Source organism: Hylobates moloch, unplaced genomic scaffold (genome assembly GCF_009828535.3).
Source record: "Hylobates moloch isolate HMO894 unplaced genomic scaffold, HMol_V3 SCAFFOLD_7, whole genome shotgun sequence".
In the NCBI taxonomy this organism is placed as follows: domain Eukaryota; kingdom Metazoa; phylum Chordata; class Mammalia; order Primates; family Hylobatidae; genus Hylobates; species Hylobates moloch.
Window position 1 is genome coordinate 109,131,149 of NW_026652282.1, and position 25,273 is coordinate 109,156,421.

The 25,273-nt window shown below is 39.4% G+C and overlaps 1 protein-coding gene across 1 annotated transcript in view; it reads left to right on the plus strand.

The window, feature by feature from the left end:
• Positions 1 to 25,273, plus strand: part of LOC116811185 (keratin, type I cytoskeletal 18-like) — a 108,061-nt gene that overhangs the window by 14,929 nt on the left and 67,859 nt on the right. Inside the window, 1 exon segment of the mRNA XM_058441352.1 lies at positions 8,676 to 8,727. Within this exon segment, the coding sequence (XP_058297335.1) occupies positions 8,676 to 8,727 (52 nt within the window).

The following is a 25,273-nucleotide window of genomic DNA, read 5'->3' on the forward strand; positions in this document are numbered from 1 at the left end:
GGGAGCCTTGATCACTGAAATCTTATTTTGGTGACTCCAGAGGCATTGCACATTCTATAGTTGCTTAGACATTCCCATTCCCACCTCTTATTATGTACTTGCTAGGTGATAGATTTCCCAGCATGTCCCAAGTGGCTCCAGTGTCTCTGAGCAGAACAATGGCATTTTCCAGTAGACATTATGTTCCTCATTATATAAGCAGTCCCCACAGCAGATAGTTGGTCTCACTCTGAACTCCAGCCAGAGCATACTTCTACATTAATAAAGAGAATAAGGCATTTATCTGTTGTTCATCTCTCTGTTGATGTTTTCCTCAATCTGTCTCTCTTAGTTTGACTGTCTTTTTTTGTGGGGAGGGGGTTGTGCAAGTGTGCTTCTTTTCTCTTTGTTTCTGACTTTCCCTCAAGCACATTTTCTTTTTTAAAAATATTCTGTATCCTTTATTTAGACTGTAATTCAAAAAATGCAGGAGTATTGCTGAGAGTTAAGTATCTGAGAAATTGAGCTCCAATAGTGTTCAGAGACTGACTGATTCAATTTCTTCACCTTGCTGTTCACTCTCCCATCTGTTTCTTTTGCCTAGAACCTTGTTTGTGTCATGGGATTCTTGGGGTGTTGCCTCACCAGCTACAAACCTCTGTGGCCAGTGGCACCTTTGCCTGAGTTTTGCTTAGGCCATCTGGGTGCACTCCACCCACTCGACCTGGCAGGCTGCACTCAGCCACACTACTGGCCTGGATCCCATGCCTGCCAGGGGTGAGCCAGGTGCAGAGCAGAGAGGGTTGTGTCAGTGAGCATGAAGACCGGCCACCACATACAGCCAGGAATGCCCTCTGCAGCAGGGTGGGCAGATCCAGGCACTGGCAGCGGGCCAGCTCCCTGCAAGGCTGCAGCTGAACCAGGCGTACCACAAGTAGCTTCTACAGCTGGCACCAGGAAACACAGTGGTCTTTGGAAGCTTGGAGATGCTGTGAAACACAGAGATCCAAAGAGGATGTCACAGTTCTGGCTCAGGGAGCTCCTAGGTCTGGCCCTCCACCAAAAGGCTGCAGCTCTTCTCTCCTTCTTTCTTCTCTCCTTCTTCTTGCCCACAATGTGACGAGCAAAGGATGTGTTTCAGCCCTGCTTGTGTTACAACTCTTTAAGCCCCAGAATTCAGTGGGACCCAAGTTCTTGTCCTGCGTCCAGGAAGAATGAGGTATGTGGACAAGTGGAGAGTAAACAAGATGAGAAGGAGCTTTATTGAGCAACAGAACAGCTCAGAGGAGGCCCACATTGGATGGCTCCTCTCCGCAGGCAGGGTGTTCTGACAAGTGTTCAGCTCTCAGCAGAAAGGAGACCCTGGAGTAGGTAGCTCCTCTCCACAGCTGGCCATCCCATTGTCTGCTCAGCTCTCAGCAGAGAAGAGACCCTGGAGTGGATAGCTCCTCTCTGCAGCTGGCCACCCAGTGGTCTCTTTGAGTCTGGCTGAGTCTGGAGTTTCTATGGGTCTCAGAGTGGAGGAAGTGCATGTTGATTGGTCCATATGTGGGCCTAGGAAGGCCTGGAAAAAGCACCAAAAGTTCATACTCCAGTCCAGGGAACTGGCAACCCATCCCTCAGGATTTAGGCCCTCCCTGGCTTAAAGGTGGGGCTTCACCAGGACCCACCCCCTTCTGCCAAGAAGCCTGTCTGCCTCCTGCCATCATTCATGGCACCCAGGCTGTTTATGCCAAAAGGCACCTGCAGGCCAGTGCTGAACTGCCCTCAACCTCCACTCAGCCTCCCTCTCACGCTCCTCAGCACCCGAAGTCTGGAGGACACCGAGGCAGCAAGGACCTGGTGTGTCAGCACTGCCCTGAGTTTACACACACTTGGCCAGGCTGCAACAGCACGGCTTGGCCCCAACCTGGCTCTGAAATTGGAGTTGGCACCAGGAGCTGGGAGTGGCCAGGCAGCAGGAGCAGACACCTCTGAGCCTTCAGAGGCAGGGTGGGCCTTCCCAGGCCCCTAAGAGTGCAGAGATGCCCAGGTCTGTAGCCATGGCTTGGGTGGCTGCAGCTGTGCCTGGGAGGACAGGGCTCCTGCCTGCTTCCAGCCCCCAAAACACAGGGAGTCCTGGGTCCACAGCCACAACTTGGGTGGCTGCAGCTGTGCCTAGGAGGGCAGGGCTCCTGCCTGCTCCTGGCTCCTGCTGGCTCCATGGAGCTCACAGCCCTGGCCACAATTCCCCCACTGCAGCTGGCATCATGGCAGTGGCTGCTCCATATGGCTGTCACTGACATCAATTGCACATAGTGGGAAAGCTAATCTCCTGATGGATATTGCCCAAAGAACATATGTCTTTAGTTATTTTACAACTGTGGCCTCCAGCACCCTGATATAAGTTGTAAGCCAGCCTGAACTCAGCACATAGTACGTCAACATCAGCAACTCTCTATAACATCCAAATAGACACTCGTCAACATAAACAGACATTATCTTCCTTCCAGATAAAAGATCTTAGCTTCTAAAAGGTCAGAAAAGCCCATCTCTAAAAGCAGAAACCTAATAGTGCCCTTTAAAGAGCTCCTCTTAACAAATGCCCCACATCTGTTTGTTCCAATGAAGGAATAAGTGGTTGAAGAAATAAACATTCAGAAAGATGTAGGCACTGGCCCCAGATTTTGAAGCAGTGTAGTAAAGAGAATGATTTTACATAGAAAAAGCAACAGAAAATAAAACAACGTTTATGTACAGGCTAGCAATTGCTTATTTTTTTCTTTTTTCTTTTTCTTTTGGAGACAGATTGTCACTCTGTCACGCAGGCTGGAGTGCAGTGGCATGATCTCAGCTCACTGCAACCTCCACCTCCAGGGTTCAAGCAATTATTCTGCCTCAGCCTCCAGAGTAGCTGGTATTACAGGTGCATGCCACCACGCACAGCTAATTTTTGTATTTTTAGTAGGGATAGGGTTTCACCATGTTGGCCAGTCTGGTCTCTGGTCTCAAACTCCTGGCCTCAAATGATCCACCCACCTCAGCTTCCCAAAGCGTTGGGACTACAGGCATTAGCCAGTGTGGCCAGGCAGAAATTGCTTTTAAGTAGTTATAATTACAAGCACATAGCCCTTTTTAAAAATAAAATTGTTGACAATAACAGTCATCACAAAAATGGCATTTACCTCACCAGGTATATGCAAGGAGCACATAAGAATTTATATTATTGTGCATTACATTTTGCAAAGTATAATACAAATATGAAGCCTTGTAATATAAACCAAAGGATACACATGGCCGACTGACTACTATGTACCAGGCAGTATATTAGATGCTTTACATGCACCATCTAATTTAGTCACCACAGTCAATTTAAGAGGTGGCTAGAGTTATCACCTGTTTTAGAGATAAGGACACAGGCTCAGAGATGTTAAGCACCTCACTCAATGTCACACATCTAATAAGTAGCAAGTTGTCTGGCATATGGATTTAAAGACAAAAATATTAATTGCATCTCTATCATGACCAGGTAGAAAGCAAAATGTGAATGAGGTAGAGAATGATGCTCAAATGTCTTTATTGCTTCTTTTTCTGTTTCTTCCAGAAATTAGCACTCACTTCCCAATATCCTAAGCCCTTTCCCCTTTTAGTATCTACTTGCACAGACTATACCACCACAAATACAAAACAACCCAGCCAATTCCTGACCTCTCTCAGTACCCGCAAACCACTAACCTTGCATTCACATAACCATTTGAAGATTGCTTAACAAATAGCAAATCTTGCATTGATTATTTGGCATTCAACTATGAGCCTGGTGAGTCTAAGGAGAATAACTTGTTTTTAGTAAAATAAGCCTCATTTTGCAAAGAACTGGTCATTTTGCTGTAGCCAAGGTTATTTTTGCAGTAACCTTGACTACTACGGGGAAAAAAACCCATAAAATATAACTTATTAATTCCTGCTCTAAGATCTTGAGAAGTCTATTTCTTTTCCTTATCCAAAATATAAACTATTTCCTCTTTTAGTTCAAACCTTTTACCTCCTTCAAAAATCCATCAAAATGCATCTTTTTAAAGAAGCATTCCATATTAACCCATACCCATTCTGACCAGAATTCTTCCTCTCCTTTAAGGATCCAGATTTTATAAAGTTATTTTGCCTTCACTACATTTACTTTTCAAGCTGGTCTCAAGTTGTTTTATTTCTATATGTTGAATGTACTTAACCAGATGGTACACTGGCCCCTACTTAGATAAAGATCACATACAGTAAAAATGGCATGGAACTTGATGTCTACATAAGAATCTGAAGTTCAATGTGCTGCTAACAAAACATGGGAACTTTTGCATCTTAATTTGCCCATGTCTTAAATAACTAAATGTGTTCTCTAAAATATTCCAGGCTTTTTTCAATTTAAGAATTCTATTATTTTAGGATTTCTAACTCCTCTATGATATACTGCCACTAGGGCATCCAAGCTACTCTTCCTTTAATTCACACTCTACATTTTGATGAGATATTCAGATCATCTTCCATTAACTATGACTGATAAACTTTTTCTTCTGAAAATAGAAAAAAGTAAGTATCATTACTGAAAATATTGAGGTCTAAGATGTTCAGTATCTAATAGTTCTAAGTACTATGACATGCTTTCAGGCAACATCCAGAAAATAGCTTAAACACCATTCATTCAATAAGCATTTACTGACTACCTACATGGCCAAGCTCTGATCTACTATATCACTGGACAAAACAAAGTACCTGACCTCAAAGAACTTATATTCTAATAAGGAAGGATGGAGACAGCTATATTCAAATAAATTAAATCACTTGTTGTAGTTGATGATATTCAATGCTACATAGAAAAAATTCACAGGGGCAGGAGAGTGGGATGCTGATTTGGAGGGGGTGCAGTTTTAAAAATAAGGTCAGGAAAGGCTTCACTGTAAAAATGAGATTTGAGCAAAGACCTGAAGGAGATGAGAGAGTGAACCATGTGGATATCAGGAGGAAGAGTTTCCAGGCTGAGAAAACAGCATATGCAAAGGCCCTGACAAGTGTGCCTGATGTATTTGCAAAAAAGCAAGAATACCAATATAACTGGAGTGGAAAGATTAAGAGAGACACTAAGGAGGGGAGGTAAAAGAGGTTATGGGGGCTTGATCATGAAGATCATTTTAGGCCATGTAAGGACTTCAGGGTTTACTCTGAAATGAAAGTCATTAGGGTGTGTTCAACATTGGAAAGTCATGATCCAACCGAGGTTTGACAAGGAGACTCTCTGGTTGTTGTTTTGAGAACAGTTAGAGTAGGAGAAAAGGTGAATGTAGGAGTTATTTGAAGTCTATTTCAATAATCAAGAAAAGGGACAATAGTCATTTGCACCAGTATAGTAGAAGTGGAACTAAACAGAAGTAGTTAAATTCTGGATATATTTTAAAGATAGAGCCAGCAGGTTTTCTTAATGGGTTGGAATGTGAATTAGGGACCTCATATTCATCAATGTATCTGTAAAACACAACAGGAGAGTAGTATTGGAATTATAGCTAGAATTATAATAATACTAGAATAAGAATTATAGCTAACACATAGCACTTACTGCTAGCCAGGCATCATTCTAAGTGATTAAACTCATTTAATCCTCATAATAACTCTGTGAGGTAGGTACTGTTTTTATACCAATTTTATGGATAAGTAAACTGAAGCACAAAGAAGTAATCCACCTAAGGTGACACAGCTAATATATGGTAGAGCTGGAATTTAAATCCAAGTGGTCTGACTTCAGAGTCCATGTTGTTAAACTCTATGATATGTTTATTATTGTTCATAGTTCACTACTTATACAGGCACACATGAGGATGGAAATAATTTCCTATTGTCCACTATTTTATTAAAATATTTTCAATTGAAAGCTCAACTTTTTATTGCCATTGTCATGAGTTTCATTGACCTCTTACTAATGCATTTTTCAGGGTGCAAGATCAAGTGTTATCAGTACAACTAGCCAGGGCAAGCCTAGTAGCATGTTGAATAAATAATGTCCTTTGGAAGCATCAGAATTGTTCCAATGTATATTTAGAGAAAGCAATGAAACACAACTAACTATTCCGGAAGAAACATTACTATTTCATGTAGGAGACTTACCTCACATCCTATAGGAAATCTCTAAGGACTCTTTAAATGTATCAACCCTCTAGACAACTTGCTGTTGGTAACTTACTGCGCCTATTCTACAACTAGGAAGCTGAATTTTCTAGAGTTAACTGGCTTGTCCATAGCTAGGAAGTAAGTAGAGGAGACCCATCTCCCAAAGAAATCTTGAATGTATATCTAAGAAACCACGTGGCCGGGCGCAGTGGCTCACACCTGTAATCCCAGCACTTTGGGAGACCAAAGCAAGCAGATCACGAGGTCAGGAGATTGAGACCATCCTGGCTAATACGGTGAAACCCCGTCTCTACTAAAAAATTAGCCGGGCATGGTGGTGGGTGCCTGTAATCCCAGCTACTCAGGAGGCTGAGGCAGGGGAATTGCTTGAACCTGGGAGGTGGAGGTTGTAGTGAGCCGAGATTGAGCCACTGTGCCACTGCACTCCAGCCTGGGTGACAGAGTGAGACTCTGACTCTAAATAAATAAATAAATAACAAACCAATGCACAAAAACAAAAGAAGGTATGACTTATCACCCTGTATGACACTCCTCCCATTAAGCTCAATATGAGTCAGCATTGATCATGGGCTACCAAAAAAAGCTAATGCAATCTAAAATACAGTATTAAATGTATGGTATTTAAGGAAGATAATAAAGCTGCTTCATTATCCTCTGGTCAAACTATACTTGAGGTATTGTATTGACTTCTGGCCACCACTCCTTTATAAGGATCTGCACCAACTGGGAAAGTGTTCAGAAGAGGGGGATCAGGACAGAAGCAATTGAGATCTTGCCAGATAATCATAATGGTAATAATTACTACTTATTAAGCACTTATCATGTAATATGCTTATGCTTTACATGTATTAGCTCATTTAGTACTCACAAAAAGAGCATGACTACTCTCTGAGGCTCGGAGATATTAAGTAACATGTCTAAGTTCAAACAGTAAATAAGAGGTGGTGCCAATATTTGGACCAATGTCTTGATGATTCTACTGTACTATGTTGGACTTTTAAGAGAGAAAAGATCATTTATCACATGCCAACACTTTACACAGATTATCTCATTGAATCCTCATAACAGCTGTATAAGGTATCATTTTTATAATCTATATTTCACAGGTAAGAAAACAGAAACTTGGAGTGTTTTGGAACCTAACCAAGGACACACAGCTAGCAAGTGGCATAAACAAAATATGACATAAAGAATGGCTGGAGACAATAGAGATGTTTATCCAGAAGAAGGGAATTCTAGAATATTATTTGAAGATGTAAGTTTGAAGAAAATAAGTTTGAACTATTTGTACCTTCCGACGTTGAAATTATAAGATCAACCTATTATGCTCTGTACATTATTCATTTCCTTTACCACATATGCATACGTGTGTTGATTTAACAAATTATGTTGCACTACTGCGTGCAATAAACTGTACCATGTACTGAACATGTGGGTGTAAACAAAACAGATGACGTACCTGCTCTTAGGAAACTTAGATTATTATTCTGCCTTCTCTTACTTCACCTTCTGCCATCCTATATTTTTCACCCCCTTCAAAACTCAAACTCACCTCAAAAGTCACTTTTCCCTACCCCAGGAATCTTCAGTGATAGATTCACTGCTCTTCCACCCCTGCCCCCTATAACCCCACCCTCACACCACACACACACACACACACACACACACACACACTGCTTGCATTCCTTTATCTTTCTTGTATTCTATTACTTTGCTGTTATTGTTATTGGTAATGATATATTTCCCCTCATTCATTCCTTTGCTCAATTGTTCACTAATTATCAAGTACTTAGTATGTGCCAGGTGGTGTCCTAAGGACTAAAGATGTGATGGTGGTCAAGAATGACATTACGGTATTATTTTGCCTTCTCAGATTTATTGTAAACTTACTTTTATCTTTTTGACCTACCTTCCCCACTCCTTATCTAGCTAGCTGCTTCTGATGCTTTTGTGTGGAACACCTTAGGGCCTCTCAAAGCTCAGTTTGAAACCTACTGAAAATGGTAAACCTTTCATCTAATACAGGAATCCCATGTACTATATCCTGGAAAGTTGGCCATCCTGGTTTTTATCTAGGATACATACAGTAAAGGTGAACTTACTGATTCTTACAATCATCTGTTGTAATGTCATACAGTCATTTTTTTAGATTAAATTGAACTCTATTTCATTCTGGTTTTCATTCATTGGTTCTAGTTCTGTCCATCTCAGATATAAAAGTAAGTTACATCTTTCTATCAGCATCCTTTTAAATTTTTGAAGACATCTATTATATCTTCCTTTTGTCTCCTTTTCCTGAGGTTAAATATCCACATTCCCTCAATTAAAATGTTTTTTAAAAAAAAAAAACTGTTAAATGTCCTTATTAGCCCTCTCTAGACACTCTCAACTTTAGCAGTATCTCTCAACATATAGTTTATTTTGTTGTATTTGTCCATTTAAAGAAAAGAGAGTACCTACTGAAGTAATTCTTTCCCTCAGGACTTTGTGACCCACATCCTGATGGGAAGAAATATACACTTAAACATTCTATGTCTTTCAATTAGTGCTGATTATAAATTTGAAATGTTTGCCAAGAAGTCTTCCGAGGGTTGTGAGGTAAGAGCTAGAGGCCAGGGGAGCAAATAGTTTTATAGTACGAACCTAAAATGGGATTCTGACGTTCACTTTGTCATGCCTGGGGAACTGGTGGAGTAGACCTACTTACTTGAGGGTCTGAGAAACCGTCTAGGAGATAATTTGTTCTAAGCTAAGGAGTAACCAGACACAACAAACTTAAATTGAAAACAAAGAATGGATGAATCTAAGTACAAAGGATTTGTGTCTTTCCCCAGTCTATATTGAATTCACATTTGAGGCTTACAGAGAACATGTAAAAACTAAAATGTTTTGCTAAGATCACTGTAAGATCCTGGGCATAAGCTTCAATATGTGGCTATACCTCTAATACAGGGGAAGATACCTCTAATACAGGGGAATACAAAGGAGACAGGAAGAATCTGTTCCTACTTGCCAATGAAAAGCAGTGTAGATTTGACATTTTGAGGGCTCTGGTTTATCAGTTTTTGCAGAAGACAGTGGTGCCTGGCAGATAAGGCCATACCTGGTATATGTCCAGTGGAAGAGATGGTACTTGATGGGCACGAGGATACATACTGCATATTTATTGATAATGGGTGGCAAGTAGTAATTAGCAATGGCAAACTAATTCAAGAATAAACATTAAAAACCCCTGAGAACTCCCAACAATAACTTAGATGTGACTTTGGAGGGGATATGTAGATCCTAGGTCAGCAATTAGGGAAGAATTAGTTACATGTGTTGCTATTTTTAATGTGACTCAAATTGTACCCATAAGCTATTGTTCTAAGTCAAAATGTCCCTAGAGAACAGTGCTTCCTAATGAAGGTATATTAGTATCCTCCCTTCTGTACTTTTTTTTTCATAACACTAAGCCCAAGGACCACCCCCAAGTGCTCTTATTTAATAGGACCAAGATAGGGCCTAGCGATCTGTATTCTGAAAATGCTTCTTCTGCAGTTGCATTATATATCTCAAAAAACCAGTGTTATAGAACAGATGTCATCAACCTTTTTCTGTAAAAGACCAGATAGTAAATATTTTTGGCTCTGTGAGCCACAATCTCCATTGCAACCACTCAATTATGCTCTTATAGTGTGAAAGCAGCTATAGATGATAAATATAAACAAATGAGCACACTGTGTTCAATATAACTGTATTTACCAAATAAGGCAATCAGACCATGTGCCATACATAGTGTGCTTACTTCTGATATAGATGATCAATGATTAATGGCAGATCCCCTATGTCAAGTTGGCCCATACTACTTAGATACAATAGACAATGAGAAGCCTATTTATCCTAAGTGTTAAGCAGAGAGAAGTGACACCCTGAGGTAGTCTGAATGGACATTACTGCTATCCATTCCTGCTCATTAGTCAGAAGGAAAAGACACAAATATTCCCAGAAGTTTAAATCTGACCTTCCTTACCACATTCCAAACTTGAAACTTGAGGAAGATAGCCTAGGGACCAATAAACTGGAGTTAGAGTAGACAGTTTTCCAATCTAGGAGACAGGTGGATAATGCAAACTGGTTCAAGAAGAGTTTCAATAATTCAGAGTGTCAGCTCTCAGATGGGTTATAAAGGGAAACAGGTTGTTTGGGAGGTCCCTAAGCCTTGAGGATGATGTCAGGAAGGACAAACAGGTCTACCTGCAAAATATCCTTTGGTTTTGGGTCCCAGTTTTTGTAATTTTAGACTGGTTGAAACCCAAGTGAGAATTTTTATGTTCTTATACAAGAATACTGATTGGATTGAAAAGCTTCACTGCTCATAGTCTGGCTAAATTTTCAGTTCTGGAACAATGTGAAAATCTTCTGAGGCCCATTTCAGCTTTAAAATTCAATGGTTCCATTATTCATTCTCTTTTCACATTCATTTTAAGGGATTTCTTATATCAATAGTAAGCCTTCAGGCTGAAACACAATCAGGAAGCACAACTGAGAAAATGGCTCTCTGCACACTCCTCTTCTTAGGAAGGAAGTGCCAGGCAGTTGGCTAAGCCTTCACAGGGCTACTCTGTTGCTTTTTCCCTTCCATCTAAAGCACTTGAGGAATGTAAGGGATTATATAAAGTCAGGATCCAAAATCATTATTAAATCAATAACTAAAGTCCATATCAGAGGCAACTTGGTCATGAGCTACTCAACTCTAGGGAAGACACCTTCCCTTGGACATCAAAATTTGTCCTCTTCCTAATTGAATTAATCACAAATGCATCATTTTTTACTATAGCCTACCCATTTAGGCTGTGTGAATAACTGTCATTGGAGGGGGAAGGGGTACAGCAAGCACTTTAATGGCTTTCTTAAAAAGGAAACTTTGTTTGAGGAGTAATTGTGGCGTTTTTTCACTTCCCAGCTATTACTTTTCTGCATTTAAATCTTAATGTCTCATCTGGATGAGCACCTTATCACTAGCCAACAGGGAAATGTGATGTTTGTATTTGTATTTGCATTTATATGGCATTTTCATACAGTGTATCTCACATTGCTGACAGAGCAATGAATCATAGGCCTATAGCACTCTCTCTACATGCATCATGGGAACAGCCATCTTCCACATGCTCTACAGCAGCAAACGAATTAATCTTTCTTAATTTTAATTTATAAGGAAGATGCTTTGGCAAGGGAAGCATGGAATAGTGTGTGTGTCTGCTTGTCTGTTTCTCCCAACTTTCAGGAGGCACTAAGAGGACATCACACAAGTAGCCATGTGTCCTCAGAATCTATCCTTTGCTGACACTGTTACTGGTAGAATCCTAGGCTGGATGGGTCATTGCAGCTTTTGTGTTACTTAAAATGTTTGCCTTTTATAAACTTGTAGCAGAGGAGAGGCAAGCACATAGATCTGGCACACAATTGCTGCAAAATCACCCAGGGAATTAAGCTTGGATATCACATCGGTCCCCCTTCAGAAACAGTTCTCATTCAATAGATATTCATGCTCTTTTTAAAAGTCATGTTCAAGATTCTATGTCATTAGCAAGACACTACTGGTGATGGAAACTATTGTGGAGTCAGCTCTATGGAAAGCTGAGTCTGTTTAGGAGCTTTGAAGTAGGCATTAATAACTCATTGCTCAACACAGAGGTGCCTACAATATGAGATCAATTTCTCTTAAGTCGGAGAGCACCACTCTTTTACAAACTATTCCAAGGGCCCTGCCAGAGGCCTGCTGGAAAATCCACTGAGCTGGATTGTCCAAGCTGAATTGTTCAGGCAAAATTTTTCCCCAGCTTTATTGGAGTATAGTAAATTTTTATTGACAAATATAAATTGTATATATTCAAGGTATTCAATGTCATGTTTTGATATATGTTTTGATGTAACATTCACCACATTCTTATATAAAGCTAAATGGTCAGCAATCCCCAAACACAAGAAGTAAGTACATACATAAGCTACAACCCTCACAATGTTAAGACTCTCTCCTTAGTTTTATAGAGAATGTGGCCCAGGAATTCTTTTGAGCTGCCAATAAGATACAGCCTTACGGTGATTAAGGAACAACTGATCTCCATCTTTAGGGCAGGTCCCATAGCTCTCCTCTATCCAGAAAGCACATAATGTTACAGTAAAATAAATAATTAGTTACACATGAGGTATACATCATGTCTACTCCTAACCTCACCTACTCCCTCCATTGCCTTGTTGCAGATGACCTGCCTAGAGGCTCTATTATGGTTGCTTGAGTGAAACATGGCCCAGGTATAAGTCCTGCAGTGTGAGGCCGAGAAATATATCTGGCAGGGTACATTTGTAACTCTCAGGCCCAGTGCAAAGATTATAAAATGATCTCCAGAGTCTGTGGATGTCATTTAAATCAGGGTCCATGATAGGAAAACAAATGGTTGAATGAGATAATAGGGGCTTGTGTGATATTCTGAATTCCTCAGTCTTTACTTTTAGCCAATTAAAATTAATTCCTTCAGCCTCACAGCCTGGAAATCCCAAGTTCCCAGACATGTCAAGTTATGGTTCAATTTTGAGACACAGGCAATTCCTCAAGAAACCCCAGCCTGACACAATCAAATAAGCCTTGTCAAAGTCCACCTAATCAAAAACCCCACACTTAATCACATCAGCTTCTTTAGCTCAAACTAGACAGACTCCCATCAGGGGATGGGAGCTCTCAGTCAATGCTGCCTGTTATTCAAATAATCTGAGCTGCAGCACTCCAGAACTGCATCTCAGTTACAGGAAATCAGCTGCAGCTAATTAAAAGCAGTTTATTGTCTCCCACACTCTAGTCCCAGCCCATCTTCATAACCAGGTACAGCTTGTAGTGCTTCTCCAATCACAGCACTGCATCAGGGACCTGGGCCAGACAATTAATGAGATTGTGAAATGCAGAAAGCCAGTGAGTAAAAGCAAAGGTAAAGTTTGTGGCAGAGGAAGGGAGTCCACAGAAAGGTATAGCACTCTGAGGGAACCTGGTAAAACAGCCTCCAGATTCACACACTAGTTAGCACATTGGCAGACTGTGCTTCAACAGCCCAGTGCTTCCTGTTTCCAACATCAGTAACTTCCTCAAAACATTGGGCTTAGGGAGCCTAGGCCTTTGTCCGTAGCAGTATTATGATAGATAGTGGCTTGCTAGCAATTCCAATTCAAACTGACAGCTCAGGAGTCTTTTACCATAGCTTATTAAAATGTAGAGAAAAAGACGTTTTGGTCATATATTCAGTGTCAACTGAGCCATACACAGTGGCATAACAGTTTTTGTGTAATGAGGTCTGGAGCTAAGCAAGCTCTCAATTCCTGTCTCCACCATTTACTAGCTGTGTGGTCTTGAGCAGTTCCTATGCATCTCTGAGCTTGTTTCTTCATGTGTAAAATAGGGATAATGATAGAAAATAATGCATGTAACTATCATTAAATTGTAAATGGTGCATACATTTTAGGTAGATAGATGATGAGCAAGGGAAGGGAAGAAAAGGGAAGGGAAGTAGGAAAAAGGAAGGAAGGAAGGAAGGAAGGAAGGAAGGCAGGCAGGCAGGCAGGCAGGCAGGCAGGCAGGCAGGCAGGCCGGCCCAGTACTGTGCTTGGAACATAGAATTCATTAAACAAATGCTGGTTTTCCTCCTTTATTCTATCAACAAACTACCCCCAGGCAGAATCTAATAGAAAGAGGGTGTATTAGTCCCTCTACTGGTACCAAGTTACTGTATTAGTCCATTTTCACACTGCTGATAAACACATACCTGAGACTGGGCAATTTACAAAAGAAAGAAGTTTATTAGACTCACACTTCCGCATAGCTGAGAAGGCCTCACAATCATGGTGGAAGACCAGGAGGAGCAACTCACTTCTTAAGTGGATGGCAGCAGGCAACAAAAGAGCTCGTGCAGGGAAACTCCCATTTTTAAAACCATCAGATCTCGTGAGACCCATTCACTATTACGAGAACAGCACGAGAAAGACCCACCCACATGATTCAATCATCTCCCACATGGTCCCTCTCACAACATGTGGGAATTATGGGAGCTAGAAGATGAGATTTTGGTGGGGATACAGAGCCAAACCATATCACAGGGACCAGATAAGAACATGGATGGCTCACTACAAACTCATTTACTAGGAATATCACTCAAAGCTCAAATCCTGTTAATATGGGATAAACTATGCCATTTCGTTGAAAGAAGTACAAAACTGCTTGTGAATTCATAGTGTACATTTTTCTTATCTGTCTCCCCTAAAAATATTACACCATTGCATGAAAGAAGGGGCTTGGTTTTGTTGACTACTATGTCTCCTTCCCTAGAACAGAGTGTGAAAGCCAAAAAATGCTAGATGTGTTGAATGAATGATAAATCCAATTGCAGGTATGTCTTTCTTTACACAAAATCTGTCTTCATGAAAACTGTTTGTAAATAATACGTTTTAAATGTTCCTTAATTCTTAGGAGACTCCTTATGGTGGAGCAATTCTTTTTACTTGTTTATTTAGCAAATACTCATTGGGTGTCTATGATATGCTAGGCACTGTTCTAGGCATGGGAAATTAACAGTGAAAAAGACATATGTATACCCTGCCCTTGTGGAGTTTAAAATATAGCAGGAAATTGACATGTTAAAAAATCCTTCTGAGCAGTATGAATGCCTATTTGGGATGTTTCAATCATTGTATAATATGTTTAGTTAAAGTAGACTCTGGCTACACTAAAATAATCACAACCAATGATGGGCTTTTGACATTCGGGTCTGTGTTAACTAGTTCTGATGTATTCAGTGGGCTGAGGTTATTGAGGCTATAGGTACACCGTCCTATATTTCCCAAAGAGCCTGTCTGAATCTGAACACACACAAACTCTCACTGCACATTTAAATTTCCCTGTTGCACTATTCACTTTCTATGTTTCCTTTAGATTCACAAGAAGATACAGTCCTCCTTTTCAAGGCACACAACTCCATTGGTGCCTGTATTTATTTCCTATTGCTACTGCAACTATTTACTACAACTTAGTGGCTTAAGCAGTACTAAATTATTATCTTATTGTTCTGGGGATCAGAAGTCCAACACAGGTCTCACTGGTTTGAAATCAAGGTGTCAGCAGGGCTGTATTCCATTCTAAAGGCTTCAGGGAAAAATCTGTTTCCTTGCCTTTTCCAGTTCCTAGAAGCTATATGCATGCCTTGGCTCATGGCCCCCTTCCTCCATTTTTAAAGCCAGTGGAATAGCATCTTCAAATATCTCTCTGACTTTGACACTACTTTTCTCATCACATCTTCTCCTCTCAGTCTTTTAAGTCTCCTTGTGAACATACTGGGGTCACCCAGGTAGTCCAGGATAATCTTATCTCATGGTCCTTAATTTAATCACATCTGCAAAATCTTTTCTTCCAGGTTTCTTACTCCATTTGAGCTGCTATAACAAAATAGTATGAACTGGATAGCTTATAAACAACAGAAATTGATTTCTCACAGGTATGGAGGCTAGATAGTTCAAGATGGAGGTACCAATAAACTTGGTGTCTGTTGAGGGCCTGATTTTTGTCCACAGGTGGTGCCTTCTTGCTGTGTCCTCACATGGCGAAAGGGGTCAATGAGCTTCCCTTGGGCCTGTATTTTAAGGGCACTAATGCTATTAATGAAGGCTCTGGTCTCATGATTCAACCACCTCCCAGAAGCTCCTACCTCTTAATACCATCACCTTGGTAGACAGAATTTCAGCATATGAATTTGGTGGGGACACAAACATTCAGACCATAGAACCAGATAAAGTAACATATTCACAGGTTCCAGAGACTAGGGTGTGGACATCTTTGAGGGGGGTCATTATTCTGCCACCACAGTACTCGTGGCCCCTTTTTATCTAATATGTTTCTGCCATATAATCCCTTCTTCCCTTGCCTCTTATTTCTTCTTGATTTTTGAATATGAATATGAAAATGTTCATGTCTTCACTCATTAAAAATAACCCTTCTTTCTGACATATTCCTTGGGTCTTATTTCTTATATAGTCAAACCATCAACCATCTTGAAAGAGAAAGCTATACTTGCTGCCTCTACTTCCTCAACCCCAATTGCTTTGTTCTTCTCCATAGTTCTCATCCTATTTCTTTGTCATTTCTTTCTCAGCTTTTTAATCAGCTTTTTCTATCTATAAACATGTGTAAAGCCCTAGGCTCAGTCCTAGGTCCTGTATCCTTCTATGTACTTATTCCTACACAAGCTTTAGTGAATACCTTGACTCATTCACTCATTATATATTTGTTGAAAATCTACTCTGTGCCACTTATTTTTGTAGATATTGGATGGAGACGGTTTCAAAATCTATACCTTAGCTCTGATATATCATAAATCAGTCCATTTATCTGCATCCTCACTGCCACTGCCATCAACTGGACAATTAAAATCCATCTTATTTTCCAGCCTCTCCCCTTGCCCCAGCCAAATCTCTTCCATACCCAGCACCCAAAGTGCCTTTTCTAAAATAAAATGATCATGTCACTTTCTAACTTTAAAGTCCTTCAAAGGATCCCCATTATCTTCAGGATAATATTCAGACCCATTAGCATGGCATACAAATCCTTCCATATTCTGGGCCCTAATTTTCTTTTCAGCTTATTTTATTGCCTGTGCCTACCCTTGTAGTCTATGCTTTAGCCATACTAAATTAATTTCTGTTCCCTAAAAGAGCTCAAGGCCTCTGTACATTGTCTTCCTGTTGCTTAAAACACCTTTCTTTCTGACACACACACACACACTCTCTCTCTCTCTCTCTCAACCTGGCTCACTCCTACTCAATATGAGAACATCTCTTAGAAGAGAGTTTGTTCAGAAGCCTTTCCCGAATATCCAGGCCTAAATTTGATATTTCTCTTCTGTGTTTTTCCTATCAAAAGAAAGGATAACATGACATGATATCATAATGTTTATTTATTTTTTCTCTCTCCTTTCCTAGCTTCATACTCCTTGAGGAACAAGTGTGTATTTTAGTCATCAATACATCAATATAAGCAAAGCATCTAGCACTATGCCTAGAAGTATAAGGTAGATGCTCAGTAATGACTTAGTGAATGAAAAAATAAATTAATGAATGAGCAAATTAAATTATAACACAGAACAAAGACCTCACTAGAGTATCAGAGGAGAGCAAGAGAATATTTCCAGCCATTCCATCTCTATTCTTATTCCTTTACTACTATGTCTATCTTTGTCTCCCAGAGTCCACACTAGGATTCAAAAGGGGAGATAGTTTCCTATCATATGAAGTGGGAAATTCCATATAAACCCACCTTGGCCCTTTTCATACCCCAAACCTCCCAGCTTTCATTATTATTTACTTATATAGTTTAAATTGTTATATAACAGTGAGGCAGGATTTCCAATTCCAACTTCAATTTCAATTTTACCAGAATAGAGAACCTGTCCAATCATCTACAGTTTTGGACACTATCATGAGTCTTGATGTATCACAGAAGCACAGCAGACAAAACAGAGCTCTAATGGGATGAGACTTCAGCCACTACAATTTTGCCCGGGTCTATGGAGTGCAAGTGGTAAATATTGGGAACTGAGAAGAAGAGAGAGCTTAGAAAAGACAACACCAGCATTAGCTAGGAGGAGCTTGAAGGCATTTAGATTCTTGAGATGGGCCTGGGAAGTGAAATGCTACCCCTAGAGAATGAGTTGGGCACCAAAGCCAAATGTGGCCTCAGCCTTAGTTCTTGGGACCAAGACGTTTAAGATAATATGGCTTTCAAGAGGACCAAGGGGTAGAGAGCAAAGGTACGGATCAAAATATTCCTTGGATATTTCTAACAACACTAGTTAATGGAAGACCTATAAGAACAAAAGAGAATATCTACAGTTGGATTTAGCCTTCACAATTAATAAATCTTTCCACAGCTCTAGAGATTAAATAATTATTTCATTCCTGCTTTATTAAATAATACAAATTCAGCTCATTGGTAATGAAAATAATCATAAGTCATTGGAGGAAGATGAGAGATCTGACCTTTTAATTAAAGATCAGCAGTCTCTAGCAACAGTATGCTAAAATCATAAAGGCAACATGACCTTTAAATATCTTCCCTAAGGATGATGTAAATGGGGAAAATTGCATGAGTGATTGTGTAAGTGTGTATTTACAGACACATACACATATGTGTGTATATATACACACATACATATCTAAAATGTACTACACTACAACAGTTAGACTGAAGATGCACTGATCCCATGAACTGTAGAAAAATCAACATAATTCTCAATAACATTAAGGTACAAAAGTAAACTGCACATATATTTTGTTTTTAATAGTTTTTACAAAATGGTCATGCATAAAGTTCAGTTACTTATATCATTCTAACCTTGTAAACACTAAGCAAATTTTCAGTATAAAATACCTATCCAAGTGTTCCAATGTTCATTTTATCTTTTGTTTTTATCCATATAAACCAAGATGAAAATCAAGTGGCTATCTTATTTAGAGTTCTTCTGGGAGTATGGAGCAGGGAGCAAGAAGTTAATTAAGCTAGCTGAAACAAAAAAAAAAAAAAAAAAAAAGTGGTGGTGGAATGCATTGGAAGAACATGGTATTATGTCACAGATCCTAGGTTAGGAAACAGAGACAATTTTCATGAGGATCTGGAATTACGAACTGCAGTGCTGGTCAGAGCAAAGACAGCCACTTCTATTTTTTATCTCTTTTGCTTGATCTCTTGTCTCTTAATCTCTCTGTTTCTCTGCTTCTCTCTTTTTTTCTCTGTCTCACTCTCTCCCTCCCTCCCAGCTTTCCACATACCATGTGCACATAGCCAAAACAAAGTCACCACACTCCCAGCCACATATGACCCCCGGTTTGAGTGTGCAAAGAGACCAGTTGCAATCTCTTGTCCTGATTTCAATTTCTCAGAAACAAGGATTTTTTTTAACTTATTCTGCCTCTCCTATGAACACGCTAGTAGATACCATGTGGGGTGTCAGCCTAGACCATACCCTATTCTCTAAAATCTTCTCTCCCAGAGGTGAAGAGCTACATCTCAATTTTTACTATCTCCTGGGCTCAGCTGGTTGAACAAGAAATGGACACTTGAGTCCAGAAACACATTATAACATTTAATGTTATAGTTACCATGCAAAAGCATATTGCCTAGAAAAAATAACTAATCTCCCCAAAAGTGGCCTTAACCTATTATCTGGAGTTATGCTCATTTAAGTAAGAAGTATCTATTTCACATCAAGAAACAGCATATTATAATGTCATTCACAGAGCTTACTATACATTGTAAGACACTTTTCAAAATTTTATATCCAATTGAAGTAAGAGATGATCAACTTGAACTATAAAAGAAAAAATATTTGTAACACATAGATGAAAGCTGTAAGAGTTTTTCAATGTTGACTAGAAGGAGAAAGTGGCACCTGATCACCTGGTGGCATTGCACTTATCTGGCACCTTTCTCAGAGAGGCAGAGGTGTGATTCAAATATCATTTAATTATCCTTAAAATAGCTCCCTCTGAAAGAAAAGAAATAGTATCTAGATTTCTAACTTTAAGGACTGAAATCATACATGGCATGCTATTTAAATTTTACACAATAATCCTATTACTGTCATCAGACCTGTTTAAAGAAATCTGTTTTCTGGCATGGTCAAGGGACAGGGTTAATCTAAGATTCTACTTGATAATTACTATTCTGCATGAGACAACTTTCAGAAACGAACAAGAGAAAATATATTCTATACTGAAAGAAGACTGAATAGAGCTTGAACTTTCTTTTGATGATTCAGAAGTCACTTCATGGAGCCACAGGGTCCCAGGGCTCATGTTATGAACATCAGTTCTCTTTGTATAGTTACTGTGGAAAGGGACCAGTTAATGGGGAATTATTAATGATAGGAGGCCAAGTAAATCGGCTTTTGTTTATACAACGAAATATGGCTACTGAAATATTATATATTTATTTATAACCTGTTTTGCAGGAGGCTGCATTCTTTGAGATTTTGTTTCAAACTAGATAGTATACAATAATTCAGAAATCTCCAGAGGCTAAAGAACAAAGGGCTATTAAAGAAAAATGTGTGCTTACAGCAGTGTTCCCAGTAATTTGTTTAAGTTGTAAGCAGACAGCCATGCTATATCAGCAACAAACTATGAAGACTGAGCAAACTGATAGAGATATCATTGCTGCAATCCAATGAAACTTTCAGCAAAGCTGTTATCCAATGTACATCCAATGGCCTACATAATAATTACTACAACATGAGTTTGCGACATGTATGTTTTTAAATCATATTTACTGAGTATTAACTCTGTGCTAAACATCATGCTAAGTATTTTGAGTACAAAGATAAATAAGACACCATCCTGGTCCTCCAGGAGCTTGAACTATGAAGAAAGAAGCCAAACTGATCAAATGATTTACAAGTACAGTGGTACCAATATGTACAATATGTTTTGAGAGCCCAATGTGGTCTTGAGGATAGGGAGTAGAAAGCAGGTCAATCTCTTTGGAAGAAGTGATACATGACTTGATTCTTAAAGGAGTTAGAAGTGCACTAAGAAAAGGATGGGACTGCAGTCAGTACAAACAGACCTCATGAGCAAAGATGTAGTAGCAGCAAAAACTTTGTGGACTGTGTACGAAGAAAAGGCCAACAACTTATCTCTGCTGGATTATCAAGTATGAAGCAAAGAAAAGGCTGGGAAATGAGGGAATAGCAGATCAGCAAAAGGCTCAAAAGCAGAGAGTACTCACAATGACTTTATCATTTTCCCTTTGCAATTTTAGTTCTTTAGCATTATTGTGGACATTTTATATTGACCCCATTTCATTGTCATTCTCACTATACAAACAAGTGGAAACAGATCTCAGATTTTAGTCCCTGGCATTTAAAGTTACCCTGTACCCAACTGTACTTCCCTGCCTTGTTCCAGAACCAAATTTCCCCGTACTTCACCTACTAACAGAAACTAACAGCCAAAGTGCCTGGCTTCCCTCATACCCTATCCCCAAACCTGGAAGACCTCAGTCAAATAACCTAGATGCAGGATGTCCTGATGTACCTGATGCTCTGGACCATAAGATTTTTGAATTGCTTTCCTGGTCTGGGGTTTGTAAAAGAGTATGAACCTAATTCTGGGAGGAATGGTCCTCAACATGGAAGCATCCTGAAACAGAGCAATATAAAGGGTAAGATCAGTGTTAATACAGTTAGGGAAAAGAACAGTAATGATGGCAGATTTGTATAATGGCATTCAGTGAGCTTATATATGTGTTAACACTCTGCTAGGAGATTGATAGATATCATCTTGGATAACCCTACAAGGTACATATCATCTCTACTTCACAGAAAAGGATACTAAGGCCCTGACAGGTTACATAAGTCACTCAAGGTTTCACAAGCAGTATGTAGCAAGATTCAAACTCAGGCTTTCTGACTTCGAATTTGAAGCACTTTAAAACATAACACTCTAACAAGTGAAAGAAAGAAAACTGTAGGAACTGTTTCATTCCTTCTTTGATTCGAGCTCCTAAGCATAAAGAAGCTACCACCAGGGATATAAAAAACGGACAAATGAGAAGTCTCTCCAGCCCCCAAATACCCTCATTCCCTCACTCTACTCTCACCTAATATCCCTTTAACAGTAAGGAAGACAATATGCCTCATTCTGCTCCTAAAGACTTAAAGTTGGAGATAGTCAGACAAGGGTTTCAATCTCAGCTCCCCTTCAAACTAGCTGTGAGACTTCCAGAAACTTTTCTGAGCCAAGGCTTCATTACCTGTAAACTGGATGCCATAATAACAACCTCATCTTCCTGGTATATAATGATATTTAAATTATTAGAAAATTTTTAAAAAGCATCTATTGCAGTAAGTTTGGCCTAGAAGATGCTCAACAATCTGGAAAAGTATATTCAATCATGTTCTATACCACCAGTATCCTTGATTTCCTCACTCCTTTGTTTTTCATGTTGTTTCTACCAATATCCAAAATTAAATTGTTTACTAAGATAATTGACATGCACATTTACTTTTTTCTTACCCCTGGGAAGCTAAGCATTGCAGGGGAAAGTTATGTGAATACTATGCTCAATTTTTTACACGAATCCTTATTGTTCAACCTTTTTGCAGATACTGCTCTAACCAGATTACCAATGAATGACCTCTTTATCATCTCTTCCAGTGCCATTCCCAGGTGCAATTTTATTCAACTGGGCCTTACAAGTTGATTGACAATGCTTTTACTTTTACCAGTTTAGCCCACTTGGGGACATTCTCAAGGTCACATACCAAAGATATTCCATGGTTCTCAAGGCCTCCAAGCCTTAAAGTTTAGCAGATAACCTTTTCTATCCCCGTCTCTGAGGAGGAAAAAGTCATTTCATATAAACTCTTTCAACTCTGAGTGATTCCACTTCAAAAGTTTTTTATATTTTTACTTTTCTTTCCTTGCATTCTTCTTGTTTCAGAGAAAGAAGTGTCCACTTCTTCTAAGACTAATCTCAGAATTTCTTCTGCCCCTTCAGCCTTCTGGCTGTCATCAATATTTTACTTTGTCACTGCAGCCCTTCTGCCTCTTATATTTTCAGTTTTTTTTCTTTACATCACTTCCTTTTCTTTGGCCTGCAAACCTGTTCAAATCTTCTTTTAATTAATTAAAATTCTAGCATCCAGCAAAGCGTGTAGGGAATGGTAGACAATCAATTGATATATATTATATGTACAAATCTTCTTGTGAAAAATCTACTCCGTGGAAAAAAATTCTATATAAAAAATTGTTCTCATCCGGGCATGGTGGCTCACGCCTGTAATCCCAACACTTTGGGGGGCCAAGGTGGGCAGATCACGAGGTCACGAGTTTGACACCAGACTGACCAGCATTGTGAAACCCCGTCTCTACTAAAAATACAAAAAATTAGCCAGGCATGGTGACGCACACCTATAATCCCAGCTACTCTGGAGGCTGAGGCAGGAGAATTGCTTGAACCCGGGAGGCGGAGGTTGCAGTGAGCCAAGACCGTATCACTGCATTCCAGCCTGGCGACAGAGCGAGACTCCGTCCCAAAAGGAAAAAAAAACAAAAAAAACATTGTTCTCTTCACTCTAAATAGGTATTGAAGGAGTAGTTTACATTCAGTTCTGCTTTCTCATGTCCAATTCCAATTCCCTACTCAAATTAGTGTAGTCTGGTTTCTATCCTCACTTCCCCATAGATATGGCTCAGACTAGATTAGATTATCAATAAATGACCTCTTTTTAATTTTTATTTGAATAGTGTTGGGGAACAGGTGGTGTTCAGTTGCATGGAAAAGTTTTACGTTTTTATTAATATTTCAATAGGTTTTGGGGGAACAGGTGGTGCTTTGTTACATGGGTAAGTTCTATAGTGATGATTTCTGAGATTTTGGTGCACCCCTCACCCAAGCAGTGTACACTGTACTCAATGTGTAGTCTTTTATCCCTCACCCCCCTCCCACCCTTCCCCCAAGTTCTCAAAGTCCACTGTATCATTCTCGTGCTTTTGCGTCCTCATAGCTTAGCTCTCACTTATGAGTGAGAACATATGATGTTTGGTTTTCCATTCCTGAGTTCCTTTACTTAGAATAATGGTCTCCAATTCCATCCAGGTTGCTGCAAATGCCATTAGTTTGTTCCTTTTTATGGCTAAGTAGTATTCCATGGTATATATATATTTTTTCCTCTGGGTAGATATCCAGTAGTGGCATTGCTGGATCAAATGGTAGATTTACTTTTAGTTCTTTAAGGAAACTTCACACTGTTTTCCATACTGGTTGTAATAGTTTACATTCCCACCAGCAGTGTAAAAGTGCTCCCTTTTTTACCACATCCATGCCAACATCTATTATACTTTTTATTTTTTTTATTATGGCTATTTGTGCAGGAATAAGGTGGTATTGCATTGTTGTTTTGATTTGCATTTCCCTGATAATCAGTGATGTTGAGCGTTTTTCCATATGCTTGTTGGCCATTTGCACATCTTGTTTTGAGAAGTGTCTTTTCATGTCCTTGGCCCACTTTTTGATGGGACTGTTTGTTTCTTTCTTGTTTATTTGTCTGAGTTCCCAGCATATTCTGGATATTAGTATTTTGTTGGATGCATAGATTGTGAAGATTTTTCTCCCACTCTTTGGGTTGTCTGTTTACTCTCCTGATTATTTCTTCTGCTGTGTAGAAGCTTTTTACTTTAATTAAGTCCCATCTATTTATCTTTGTTTTTGTTGCATTTGCTTTTGGGCTCTTGGTCATGAAATCTTTGCCTAAGCCAATGTCTAGAAGGGCTTTTCCTATGTTATCCTCTAGAATTTTTATGGTTTTACGTCTTAGATTTAAGTCTTTGATCCATCTTGAGTTGATTTTTATATAAGATGAGAGATGAGGATCCAGTTTCATTCTTTTACATATGGCTTATCCTAGCACTCAATTTGTTGACTAGGGTATCCTTTCCCCCAAGTTATGCTTTTGTTTGCTTTGTCTAATATCAGTTGGCTGTAAGTATTTGGGTTTATTTCTGGGTTCTCTATCCTGTTCCATTGGTCTGTGTGCCTATTTATATTCAGTACCATGCTGTTTTGGTGACTATAGCCTTAGAGTACAGTTTGAAGTCAGGTAATGTGGAGCCTCCAGATTTGTTCTTTTTGCTTGGTCTTGCTTTGGCTATGGGGGCTCCTTTTTTGTTCCATATGAATTTCAGGGTTTTTTTTTTTCTCTAGTTCTGCAAAGAATGATGATGGTATTTTGATAGGAATCCCATTGAATCTGTAGATTGCTTTTGGCAGTATGGTCATTTTTACAATATTGAAAACCATACAAATACATGGAAATTAAATAACCTGCTCCTGTATGATCATTGGGTCAACAATGGAATCAAAATGGAAATTAAAACATTATTTGAACTGAACAATAATAGTGATAGAACATATCAAAACCTCTGGAATACAGCAAGAGTGGTGCTAAGAGGAAAGTTAATAGCACTGAATGCCTACATCAAAAAGTCTGAAAGAGCACAAATAGACAACATAAGGTCACACCTCAAGGGACTAGAGAAACGGGAAATAACAAAGATCAGAGAAGAACTAAATGGA